We start from the raw sequence: 14,141 nt of genomic DNA, 5'->3' as shown, positions 1-14,141 counted from the left end.
GAGTTTGTGTTTTGTTTTTAGAGTTATTTTTAAAGAAGACATTGTAAGTGGAGTAGTTTTGTCTTTGCTGAAAAAAGTATATGTACACTTTACAAATGAATTGCTAGAAAAATGCTTCAGGATACATAACTGTAGTTTACTATAAAATACAGTCGCTGATAAACAACTTGTTCGTGTATCTGTGCGTGATATGTTCAGTCATTTAAATCTGACTTAAGCATTAAAGCAGAGAAGGGTTTGTCTTCCCTAAACCTTATCAGTTTTACTAGCAAGATTTCTTGATCTAATAAAAAAATTTACTTTATCCCAGCAGTATTTTCTAACTAACGAGTCAAGTGAACTCTAAGGATTTTAATATATATCATTTCCTTTTCTATCATACACATGCAATGTTTACCAAATGGTTTGTATAGAAAACTAGAAAATAATAGGAAATACTTCACTCGAAGTTTTTGAACCTACTTAGAAATACATATTTTTATCACAAGGGATTTCAGACATTTTTCTTCCTTGCCACCTCAGGTTAGTCTTTTTCTTAATACTTTCAGATCTAGCAGGTCCTTCAGTGCAATGAGACAATCATCAGAAGCATTGTATGCTACAGAGAGAACAGAGGCAGTTAAGCATCTAACATTTTATGTAGCTCATCAGTGCAGGTGCACAGAATTTTGGCTGTCATCCATCTGCCTAATAATACATCATCACTGCAATAAGCAGAGAGTAGTTGAGAAAAATGGTGCTGTTCTATTTTGAAACATTCTACCAAAACACATTAACCTTATTTTCACTGTTAAACTAATTGTATTTAAGAGTGCCTTGTACATAGGTATTCAAAATTGTTATGGTAGCCATTCTAAACATCAGAAGTTCATTCTAGAATAAGTTGGAGATGGAAATGAATGAAATGAAATTCCCACTTTATTTGCACAAAATTGAAAATTCGCTTCCTCTAAGAGTCCTGTTTGAATAATTAGTAGTTCCTAAGTTTTTGTTTAAATTAGAACTGTCAGAGTAAATAAACTGTTCTCCATCTCCAGACTAGTTCATTAGTGAGGTCTTCAGAAAGTTTTTGTTTTGACAGACTTGATGGTGGTATGATAGACTAGATATATGAATCTGTGGAAAGAATATAAACAAACAATATATATATTTATGAGAAGAAATCTAATTAAAGATGTATTTTTCATGAGTGCATGCTTCAGCCTTAACTTTTTTTCAGAATGAAAAAATATTATATTTGAATTCAAATATTTCAGTTACATTTGAATTTTTTTGCTTCGGAACTTGTTATAGTGAGTAAAAAGCATTTCCCTCAGCAGACTAGCAACTGTCATCTGTTAAAAAAAATAAAGGATTGAATGTATCTGACTGTCTTTTCATTAAAGCCAGACAAGAAAGGGATTCAGTGAATCTACATATGTTGCTGTAACTCAAATATACTCAAAGGAACACAGGTTAATTATTCATTTATTCTTCTGTCACTTTATTTTGTACATTTGCACTATGATTAATTGTGCTCTGTTCCTTTTGATTAACAGAAAACAGTGATGTAGACGAGGAGACTATGAAGGCAAACTCTCAGGGGTTTATTGGATGTCTCTCTTCAGTGCAGTTCAACCACATTGCTCCTTTGAAGGCTGCACTGCACCACAGCAGCTCAGCCCCCGTCATTGTAAAGGGACGCTTCACTGAATCCAACTGTGGTACTTTAAGTGGAGCTGACTCAACATCAAGTGAAACAACGCATTCATTTGCAGGTAGCATATGGTTATCACTTGTTCTGATCTCTGAAGCAAAACCTAAATAGAGTACTCATGACCTGAATCACAACTATTTTGTTTTGGTGGGCTTGTTAAATTTGTTTGTAGGGTTTTTGGGTTTTTTTGTGTGTTTTTTTGTTTTGGTTTGGTTTGTTGTTGTTTTTTTTGTCTTTTTTTTTTTTTGTTCTGTTCTGCTTTGTTTTCTTTTATTTCTATATGGTTTAACATCTCAGGAGTAGTTTGAAAAATGATTGTCTTTTTCTCTGAATGTTTCTCTTTTTCTCTGCCAATTATTGTTTATATCACTGTTCTTCTTTGCATGCATACAGACCCACACTACTGCCACTGTAACATACTATACATGAGCTGTAACAATGTGAGAATTTTATGAAAACTCTTTTATTTTTCTGTCACTTTATTTATTTTTTTTTTTCTGCTGCAGATCACTCTGGACCAATAGATGAGGGAGAGCCCTTAGTTAATGCAATACGAAGTGACTCTGCAATTATTGGAGGTAATAGGGACTGTAACAACTCCACGGGAATCTTTTTTTTCTTAAAACTGTTGAAGCTTTCTGTGCTGAAGTGAAGTCAGTTTAGTTTTGTATGTATAAGGAAACTAGAAAAAAAATACTTCGTTTTATTAAAAGTGGTAGAAAGACAAAAATCAAGCATTGTTTTGAAATACATTCAATAGCACTAATATTTTTTTGCATAAATTTATGCCACCCGTGGTCCAATATATTGGAACATATTGCTGAAACACAAGATACTTAGAACAGGTTTCCAGCTTGCCTGATGCTAGTGTCTGTTACTTTAAAAAGTACTTGGATATGTTGTGACAAATAGGATATGATTAAGAAAGAACAATCTTTTTTTTCCTTGACTGTGCCAAAAAATTGCATTTTGTTATGCAGTCAAGTTCAAAGTATTTTTTAATAGATTTGAGCAACACAGATTTTTCTTGAGAAAATGGGGTCTAACACCGCTTTGGCAGACTGAGGGAAGTTTCGTTCTGGTTTCACATTTGGAAAGCAATACACCCTTGGACAGACTATCACTTAAGCCAAGATCTATCTCTGTTATAGTGGGGGAGCCTACCAGTTCTGCCTATTTAGCAGGAATGAAGACTACTCAAGTGACTCTTAATAGGGAGGACTTGTGATTGAGGACTCTCAGGAGAACTTCAATTCCTGTCACCAGTATGGGGGCAAGTGTATGGCTATGTCAGTACATTTTTTGTTTTTCTTTCAAGGTATAGTATTGCCTTTTGTGACAATCTTCCCCTGTGAAAATTTCTGGTGATATTCTCTTGGGAGGAAATGAGGAAAGGAGGCTAGTTTTCACTCATTAAGATGATATTTTGCAATACAGCTCACTGTTTCAATTTCCATTAGTTACTTCAACTGAAAGAGGGCAGAGAGAGGGAAAGATCGTTCCCTCCATCTTTAAAATTATGAATATGTTTCCTTTCTATGGGTTTTAAAAACCTCAGCAGACAAATTATATAGTGGGATTTTGAAGAATAAAGCTACAAAGGCTCCTCACTGAGAAAAAAAAAAAAAAAAAAATTAAGTCCATGCAAGGTGGAGTTAAGATAAGAACCTGAAGTCATGTCCATGTCTGGCATTTGAATAATGGTACCTGCTATGATCAGTGCCTGCTAACAGCACACTGAATGGTCAATGACCTTTAAAAGAGTACTGCTAAAGATACTATAATTAGTGGTAATAAAAATATGGAAGCTTCTTGCTTGTAAAACAATACTTATGTCTGTATATTTTTATACATACAAATTCTGAGAATTTTACCCCTGAATTCAATGAGGTCAGAATTTAAAAATACAGTTTCTGCGTTCTTTTCTGAGTTCTAAGCTTGCCAAAAATTAGTTTGCTGTTTTAAAAAATTAGTATGATTTTACGTAAGTATCTGCACATAAAGATCAATTTATGTGCTACATCATTTAGTGTGGGTGAGGATTTTTTAGTGTTAAAAACATAGTCATTTTTTAACTTCAAGTTATAATAGTTGCAGTCTTTTTAAGATAATCATAACCTCAGAATTTTATTGTTTTTAAACACATTTGAGAACATGCACTTATATTTTTTCTATTGCTTAACTATGGTTGTTTGAAAGTCAAAATAAAGCAAGCTACACAACACTTAGAAATAGTTTAAAGTAAGTACCCTTAAATGAGTAAAACTGAGAATTGTGCCAATTTAGCTGCTTCAGACAAGGCAAGTTTATAGATGAGCCCTTAAAAGGGGCATGTAGTGTGAAAGAAAGAATGCCTGTTTTTATTTAACTTAAATAAGAAACAGATTTTTATCACATTATAGATTCTGTTCCAGAGAAGGAAACATCACACAAAAAAAGTTTACATACCTGTTATTAAGGATGACTGCTCATATTAGAGAATGAGAAAAATGTCAAGTTCTGAATTTAAGATGGTCTGTTTTTAAAAAAAATTACAGTGCTAAAGGATTACATATTTTCATTTTTCTTGCAATAGCAGCCAAGTTATACAGCAGATTCTTCCTTCATCTAGTACAGTTGAACCACTGCATTGTAACTGTTTCCCGTACTGTTTTGTACATTTTTTGTCCCTGCAGCCTAGTCTTGCTTTCTGCCTCTTCAACAGGCACTTTCAACTTCCCTTCTATTTCATTTCTCCTCAAATTCCTCTCCTGCCCAACCTCTGATTCATGAATTTGAGGGCCAGACACCATCATGAGAGGATGAATGAGGAAGAGACGAGATGGGTTGGAAGTCTGTAAGGTTATACTTGTCTCTGTGGGAAGTATCTCTTTCCTTGCTATTCCTAATCTGCTGTTCTACGAGCATCATTGCCTGGTCACAGTTCAATAAATCTTAGATAGCTGCCTTTAAAACTAAGTGCTCATTCCATTTAGTGTCTCATATGTTAGATATGTGGCACATATGGTACCTGATTAATACTCTGTATAAAGCTTATGCTGCTGCCCCTTTGCTCTATAACTGATCAACTAGACCACAATAATGGAGGTAGCTGTACTGATGATTTCACCCTACCAGATGGGGCCGTTAAAGCTGTTGGAAAAAGAAGCTTGCTCACTACCATCTGTGTAGGCAGGGGCCTTCTTTACTTATCAACCTAAGGTCATGTAGCCATGCAAAGCAAAAGCACTCCAGGATGTCAGAATAAGTTCCAGAAACCAAAAGAGAGGACTGAAACCTATTGTATTATTTCACTCTGAGCATGAAGTGAGCCCATTCATTGCAGTTATGCAGTTACAGAAATGTGAGCTCTAGCTAGTGGAGGTTGTGAAAACCTCTTCATCTCATTATGATGTTCCAAAGGCAGTCAAACAGAGATGGATTTTCTTCTATGAGGCATAATAAACATTTGACCTGATAACAGGTGGTGAGAAACACTGGCCAATTGCCACTAGAACCCCTATGATGAACTGTTCTACACTTTCTTTTATAAACTTTCCTCATTAACTACATTGTTTAGTCAGAATCAGTCATCTGTGTTCTGAACTAATTTGTGTGGAGTACTGGATATAAATGGGATTAATTCTGAGAAATCATCTTTACTTCAAAGGGTCCGAAGCTTGGACTTTGTGCTGTACACAGACAGAGCTGATAGAGGACCTAGTTTAGAATTCCAGATTGGTACCTTTGTCCCCACCCTCTTATGCTCTACCTCTGCTTTCCAGATTCCTTCCCCAGACCTGGAGCAGTAATAGGAGAGCTGATTGGCTGGTGTAAGCTGATAATGGGACACATGTCCCCTTCCCTCCTGATGACATGTGGCATGGGGAAGGGTCCTGAGTGACTTGAGTAACTGAGGGGTCGGAGACTACTTTTTCCAATACTGATAGGTGTTGGGTAAAAGGAGAAAGTCATAATAGTGCCCTTTGCTGTCTCATTGTCTGGCAGGCAACTCTGAAGAACAGATCCTTAGCTCTGCAGCAGCTTTTGTTCCCACCCTGGCAGAGAGCTAGCATTTGATGGTGAAGGATACAATACCTTAAGGGCCTACTGGTCTTTCACTCAAAAGTTTCAAAATTTGTAGTGTTCTGTGGATTTTTTTTTTTTTTTTTTTTTGGTGTGTATGTGTGTAATTCAGTGTGCAAAATTTCAAAGCAATCACCATGAGGCTTATACTACAGTGTTGTTTCTGGTTTGAAAGCACCTGCAGTTTCTTATTTCTCGGGCTTCCCTGCAATCCTGTCCATTATGCAACAGAGTCATTCCTTCTTTGTCCTGCTCGCTGGCCCATGAGTTATTATTCGTCTGTGATTTCTCTTGACATTTTTCTCTTTTCTTCTCCTAGGTGTGATAGCAGTTGTGATATTCATCCTACTTTGCATCACTGCCATAGCTATACGCATTTATAAAAAGAAAGTAATATACTCAAAAAATGAGGCAAAAGGATCTGAAAATGAAGACAGTGCTGAATCTGCACTGAAAAGTGAGCTCAGCATGCAAAACACAGCCAATGAAAATCAAAAGGAATATTTCTTCTGATTGGCATTCATGATTTAATTTATTATAATAATATGACAGTCTGACTTTCTTGTTAAACCAAGGCCTCTCAATGCACAGAAAAAGCTCTTGCACTCTACAGTAAATGCAGCAGATTTGAGACATTATACTGCATATGTTCAGTCTCAGTGATTGCTATTGGGGATTGCTATTGGGGGCCTCTTTAAATTACATGCATTCTTTAGCTATTATACCGTAAATACATTTATGTAACAGTGAATTAGATATTGTAACCAATTTCATTGTTGGTAGTTTCTGGCTGTTCTGATGTGACCTTCTACAACTGAAGTTTAACGTACATACTGAATATGATTTTTGAATGGGAAAATTGTTATGAAGTTATTCCTATACTTTTATTTATTTATTTATTTTATTCTGGAATTTTGTTCAAGGTGAAAGGTGGATTCTCATACTTTGTGTTACTAAAGAAATTCCACTGTGTTGCATTATTGTGATCTCTCTTACTTTCTCAAATTGAAAATGCCTTTTGAACTGATGTTGGTTGGTGTCAACATCCGCTTGTGAGCCATGGAGTCTGGTGTCCAAAACAAACCATGCTCCTTTACCCTGAGGATGTGACCACTGTCATCACTATCTCTTCTTTTTGGCAAGCCCAGCAGGACTTAAAACTGAAGGGTGTACAATGTGTTGAAATGCTATAAAATCTCTTCTGCAATAGGTTTTCGCTTACAGTCAAATGATGGCATTAAAGGACTTGTGCACATTCTAGGCATTTTAAATAAAATTTGCATAAGAAAAGGTAAGATGTTTGCTTGGAAAGATCAAGTAATATATTTTAAATAGTTACATTATCATGAGTGAGAACAGCAAAAGATGATCAAGGTTATTTTCTCTGGAAATTAGTAATACTTCTGTCAAGAAGTAATGCTCTGTGCACAGCGTGGAACATATTCTCTGAAAACATTGTACCTATCATCTGCTCCAGGCCTCAAGAAAAAGTTGTTCTAAATTGTAGAAATTATTTATTATTATTATGAGAATAGAAGTAGGGAATTTAGAGCCTAGTACAGTGGCTGCTACTTGAATGCTTCTGTTCTTCATCCTTAGTAGTGCCTACTATACCTCTATAAGACAAGGTCTGATTACACTACTCAAAATTAAACAGGTGTTTACCATCCTGACAGAATAAATAAGAACTTGATTATGATGTATAAACAAATTCTCAGATAAAAAGGGTAAGTTTAAGTTGTCCAAAGAGAAGATTATACACACCATAAAGTATCTAAAATACCCATGTCACCTGATGGGAATGTCACAACTTGTACAGAAGGTATATGTCTTTTGGAAGAGACATTTGAGAATTATTAGAAGGGTCTATCACATAGAATATGGTACCAGATACCAATATTTAGGTAACTGACCCCTACACAGACAGAAAACTATGTGCGTAGAGTTTGGATCTGAGAAAAGTATCCAGAATTCTGTGCCTTTGTAGACTTGAGTTTCAAATTAAAGCAGCTTTCAAAATTACACTTATATCTGCTCCCATCCAAAGCAATGGTGACAGTCATCGCTTTTCTCATCTTTCAGTGGGGACAATCAAAGCTAGATCTTAGACCGTGAAGTTCAGAAAATGTTTATCATAGATGCCCAAGAACATTATAAAGACATGGAAACCTAACATGGTGTGCTAAAACATTTAATATATAAGTTTCTTGGTATAAATGGTAGTTGTAAATATAAATGTGCAGCAGATATTGTCTTTTAAATCTTATTTTCTTCCAACAATGTTTCATTTCTATGTGCAGAATTCTGCAGTTATTTTCCTGCTTCCCCCTGTAGAGCTTTCCTTCATATTTAGGAACTTTTTTAGGAACTTTTTTTTTTTTTTGACATCTTGGAGGTCTGCAGTCAGAAATTGTTCAGATTAAGATGCACTGCCTGCATCTGGTAGATTAATCAGGCTGAGGATCCAAGGATCTAAGGTATGCATGTTGTGTATATGTTTGTGTATTTGCCAATACAGTTTTGTTTACAACAATAGGTTACCTTTAGAAAGGACAAAACAAGGTAAGGGAATGATACTGGACTGTTCTTGATAAGTGATATGGATGACAATATCCTGTGTTGTGAATGGAGAGGAGATTGAAGCATTGCATGGGTCACGAGAAAACTTTGAATTGTTATGTTTGTTACTTTGGAACCTCTCAGTCTAGCTATTACTTTAAAGTGAAAATTCTGACTCCTCCCTTTCAAGGGTCTGACCTAAATTGCATTGGATTCAAGAGGAGTCCTCCCATGGACTTCTCTGTAACTGAAACCCTTTAAATCTCAAGACGCTTTCCCTTCCTGTGATAGATATGTCAGTGTCCACCTTTTTGTGTCACCTAAATCAACAAATCTATCAGCAGTTACAAGTCCCAGTCAGCTCAATTTTATCAATGTGGAATGTAATAACCATGTGGAACAAGACTTGTATGATGGTATTTATTGTAATACACGAGATCACCACAGTGGATATTTTGATTGAATGATGAAATGCAGACTATTTGTATGAGAGTTATCCATATACTAACCGAATAAAACCAAAAGGGTACCCACACCAGGAAAAATGGGAAGTATACAAGCCTAACTATTCAATGATTTCCTTTAATTTCTATTTCCTTGTTAATTTTATGTGTGTCTTGATGGAGAGAAAGGTCTCCTCCCTTACTTCATTTTCTTCCAAAAGAATAATTATTTTCTTTCCCTGTTCCTTAGAATTTTTAAAAGCAACAGGATGGAAAAGGCTAGGTAAAACCCTTATTTCACAGACTAATTAAAAAAGAGGGATGAGGGTATAAATGCCTGTGTGACTGGCACATTATTTCTTTCAAAGAATTTTTATTATGTGAAGGATTCTAAAGGAAGAAAAAAAAAAAAGAAAAAAAAAGAAATGAGTTTTGTTGAATACAAAACACTATTTGCAGAGTTGCAGCACACAATAATTACATCTCTCTGAAGATGCAAATGCCCATTTTCATCTGTAGGAAGACTGATCATATATTCATCACCTAAATCCTACATATACAGGTTCATAGTGAGTGAAGTAGCATTTTCTATTACTTGCTGCATTTCCATGGGTACAAAATAACTGGGGCACCAAAGTGCGCTGAGACATCAAGCAACATTATGCAGTCCCTTTTTTGATTATTCCAATGTATGACCATTCACCTCTCTACCAATAAACACTTTATAAAATAAAGTGAGAAAAAAATATTTTTAAAAAATTGTATTAAAAGGTTTTAAACTGACAACAATATACTGATTTTTTAAAACAGTAAAAATATGTAGAAGTGCACATAATATCTTGGTGAGTGTGGTTATTTATAGATATTACTGAGTGCTAATGTAACAAATTTACTATGCATTGACACATTTTCCATGGCGAATATATTTTTTCTTAAGTACGTTCTAAAATAAATAGTGGCATGTATGCTGCTTCATTTTTAAAACTTTGTGTGGGTGCTAGCTGCAAAAGGCTTATAATTATTTATGTACTGATCATTTAGCACATAAATATTATTTAGTTAGGTTTTGGGAAAACATTTTCCAATACATCCACTGTTGTGTAGATGAAAAATATGTAATAAGCAAAGTATATAACTTGACATGAAATGTACTTTTACAGCACCATGGCAATGAGGTACAAGGGAAAAAGTGTGTAAATGACAAAACAGACAGAATTTCTTGGAAGAATCAGCTGTGTAGATTAGAGTACACAGATTTAGACATAGGTGCCAGGAATACTGAAGCACCAGGGTGAGATAAAATCAGAAGGTGTAACTATTTCAGGTTAGTAGAGGACTGATTGATAAGAAAATATCCTTTTGAAATTAAATTAATTACCTTGAGAAGTAGTTGTAACAGTTTACACTCAAGGCAGAGTTATAGTTGTATAAGTCATGTGATATCACAGGGGAAGAATGCTCATTGTAACAGGAAAATATTTGCTGAGTCAGAAAACTTATTGCTGAAAAAGCATGTGCCCTAGTGTCTGAAGTGCAATGCACATTCTCTGGAGTGAACACTAAGAAATACTGCATGATTTTGTCAAATCAAGCTCCTAATTCTGGAGCCAAAAGTATAACGAATCCACAGTTTTTCTGATCATTGAATGAGATTGTGCACTATCAAGAAGGAATAAAAATGAAAAATCCTACAGAAATTAGAACTGAATCAAAAGGTACAGGTATGAAGGTACTGAAATAGTTTCAGTGCTTTTTAATGAACAAGAACATGCTTAAAAAATTAAGGAAAAGAAGGGATCTTCCCTTTAAATTTACTCTTTTTAGAACCTTCTCTGGGGACTTTTTGGTGGTCATGGAAAGGATTTAATGGATTTCTGTAAAGAAAGTGCTAAAGATGCAACTATAAGAAACAGAATAAAAAACTCAAAGGTGTTCATAGACTGTGCTTTGCTAAGAAGCCATGCTCATCCTCATTCTTGAAGGGTTGTCTGAAAAATAATTTCTGACAAGAATTGGCACTGTTGGATATGTTGCCTAAATCCTTTAATCTTTGATCTTACCATTGTTAAGAATTGAATCAAACTTCACTACTGCATTGTAAGGAGATGCATACCTTTCCTTCAAACACTGACATAAAATCTAATTGAATTTCATATGAATTTCTAATTTCCATTTATGATGAAATTCTAATGTTGCCAACATTTTCTGTAAAAAGCACTAAATAAATAATACTTAAAGTCTTTACTAAATAATCTAGTAAATACACAGTAAAAGTCTCCATAAGCAAGTGAGTAAATGTGCACATACCTACACACATACGCATACCAATGAGCTGTGTAGTCGGAGCTAAGATTCTTCAGGCTTTACCATTTTCTTTGTATTATGTCAAATACTGAAAACCAGTTCAGAGTTCAGAAACAACACTATCCTTAATGTTGGGAAAATATCCAAACCATTTCACAAAAATATTGAAGATTTCACAAGATTTTTCAAGGAACAACAACAACAAATATTAGAGCTATCAGTTTCTTTCAGAACAGTAAGAGTTAGACACCAGTCTGCCGATGGGAATAGATAAGTTTATAGCATCTCTGACACAGAGACAGTCGTGTAGTTAGTTCCTTCTTTTTATTTCTTTTCATACACTTGAAGTGTACTTCTGCGAGCTAGTGAACTGGCTTTTAGGAAGCATCAGGACTCATGCCTTCAGATTAGCTGAGGCAGTGGGCATCAGTGAAAGACTCCTAAATCTGCAGAAGAGAAACAGCTACACAAAATCCTTCTGAAGTCCAAGAAAATTGAAGAATAATTGTCAATGAGTTACATCAGATTTCACCAGCATGTATTTCTCATCAAGAACTTAGTGATAACAGCATAAAAAGAACTATTAAAATAATACATATATTATTCAACAAACTGACATATATCAAGTAGGACTTGGTAACCTTTGTATGTTATACTTTTTAATACAACATGGCCTTTGGGTCTTCTAGCTTTTTTTGATATTTGCAGGAAATTATTATTTCAAATGTAATCTTTTTGGAATCTGTGGACTGATGATTTTTTGTTTTGAAAAGCAGAAGTGCCTTGCAAGCAGTTTATAATGCCAATGTTAATTTAAGTGAAAACAGCCATCATAAAATCTTTTGGAATAAAAAAGTAAAGCTTGCTAAAACATCCCACACTGCATAATACAAATTCAGCAACAGACACCTGTTTATAAATTACTTAAGTAATAAACAAACTTTCAGCACACTTCTCCAAAACCAGAAGTGTATGTATTGAGGTCTGAGGAGCTCAAGATTATCTATCCCACCCTTAAAAGTATGACCTTGAAAAAAAAGACATTAAGCTTTGCACTCCAGTTGTACAACAAGGAGAAAATACTGAAGTTTTGACTACCTTGCTTTATTAATATTTATGAATCCCTTTGAAGATGGAAGCCTTTATATAAATGGACAGCATCATAAAAGAAAGGAGATTCTATCTTTTATTTAGCAAATAATGTTATCATAAGTAACATTAAGTATTTGTATTTACTTTAATACATTTATTTCGGGAAATGGTCCTTCTTCTTTTTATCAGAAATAATAGCATTTTCCTGTTATTTTATGCATAGAGTGACACTTGAATAGATAGGAAGACAGACCTTGGACTATTTGGTGTAGTATAGATTTGACTACATGTCTTCATTTATCAGCAAATTAGAGCCCAGAGCATTTTAATCTAACTAGATGGGTAATAGTTGAAGTAAACAAGATAGGTGTCATAGAAGTAAACACAAAACATGGCTTATAACAGCACATCTACATTCTTACAAAACATCTCCTGCCAATTGATTGGCTCAAAGAGAACATCACATGTATGCATTTTAAGTATAATTCCTAGTTCCTTCTTAGTATCTTCAGCTAGTTAATTAATCCTTTTTGCTGCTATTTTTAGCTACCACAGAGTTATTCTTCTAACCAACAGTAACTGTTAGGCTTATTATATTTTATATTTTAGATTATAGCATTAAAGTATTACTGGGTTCTAATATACTTAAATCTATTTCACATATAAATATTCCTTATCTAGTTAAAATAACATTGTGTATTTATTAACATTCATGTTCCATGCAAAGTAGCAAATCTAAAAGAAAATATATACTGGCTTGTGTTTGTTTTGATTCTTTGTTTGTTAGATTGGTTTCAGTTTTGTGTTTGTGTGTTTTGGTTTTGTTTGTTTGGTTTGGTTTGGCTTGAGTTTTGTTTGTTTTGTTGCATGGCTCCCATAGGTAAACGAAGAGGGGGTTGTTACTTTTAGCCTAATCACATACTGTTGTGAAAAAAGTATTTTAAAAGGGCACTGCAGGATGTTAATATTTAATTCACTCTTAGCAATAAAACATTCGGAGTATTTCAGTTGTTGCTGCTCCAAGACATAATGGTTCTCTTTTCTAATTGAAAATATTAGTAAACACTCCTTATATGGTATAATATCTTTTTCCACTACATTCAGTGACACTAGAAAGAGAGGTTTACAAGATCTCAAGAAGAGTGACCACTCAGTCATGGTACCCCCACCACAGAAATTAAAAAAAAAATTACCTACAAAATAATTTGATATTTACAGATAAATCCAGGAAGTCCTTTAACAGCTACTATGTTTTTTCTGCAAAACATACAGGGCCTTATTCTTGCACAGCAAGGACTCCCCATGAAATTAATATTTAAATGGACTGTTTAGTGTCATGATCTGTAAACTGGTAACTCACATTTGAATTGTTAGTGTTGTGTTGCTATTATTTTTTCTCTTTGATGTTCGAGTTCATAATATGTGCATGTCTGATTCAAAGTAAATTTTTATTAATTCATGCCATAAAAATAAAAGTGCTGTTTCAGGTGTTTTACAGATAAAATTCTACTAGAAAGTAGCAGTTAAATGTGGAAAAGATTTTAAAAATATGTCATATATTGCTTTACATTACAGTTTGGTAAAGTTCACTTATTTTTACAGAACATACCATGATGGATTTATTATTAATTCCCAGAACACATAGTGGGAATAAAAAGACAAAATTCACAGAAAAGGAGAAGACTCTAAAACAGGAATTTTCTTTGTTAAGAAAATTGTTTTCATAAAAATTTGTTATAAAATTTGTTTTTATGATAATTCTGTACAGCTATTTTTCAGTTCATATGAAGTGTTTATTTGGGATCATGTTATTAAGCCCATATATTTTCAATTATTTCTTTTGTATAAACAAGCTAACAGAAATTTTAGTTTCAAGCTGATATCTAGCTGTCTGTTTGCCTGAATAAAGTATTTCAATCTGTAATTAAACATAGCATGAAATCTCTAGTATGTACCTTCCCTCTTCAAAATAACAGTAATAA

At 34.1% G+C, this 14,141-nt stretch overlaps 1 protein-coding gene across 1 annotated transcript in view; it reads left to right on the top strand.

Annotated features, from left to right (window-relative positions):
- Positions 1-6,274, top strand: part of CNTNAP4 (contactin associated protein family member 4) — a gene marked incomplete at both ends in the record, with an annotated part of 249,687 nt that extends 243,413 nt beyond the window's left edge. Inside the window, 3 exons of the mRNA XM_082075208.1 lie at positions 1,539-1,757; positions 2,203-2,274; positions 6,081-6,274. Of these exons, the coding sequence (XP_081931334.1) occupies positions 1,539-1,757; positions 2,203-2,274; positions 6,081-6,274 (485 nt within the window). The remainder of the gene's footprint in view (positions 1-1,538; positions 1,758-2,202; positions 2,275-6,080) is intronic.
- Positions 6,275-14,141: the final 7,867 nt, after the last annotated feature.

The sequence above is a fragment of the Streptopelia decaocto genome (assembly GCF_964273445.1).
Source record: "Streptopelia decaocto genome assembly, chromosome: Z".
Taxonomy (NCBI): Eukaryota; Metazoa; Chordata; class Aves; order Columbiformes; family Columbidae; genus Streptopelia; species Streptopelia decaocto.
This window is presented reverse-complemented; position numbering and strand designations above follow the sequence as displayed.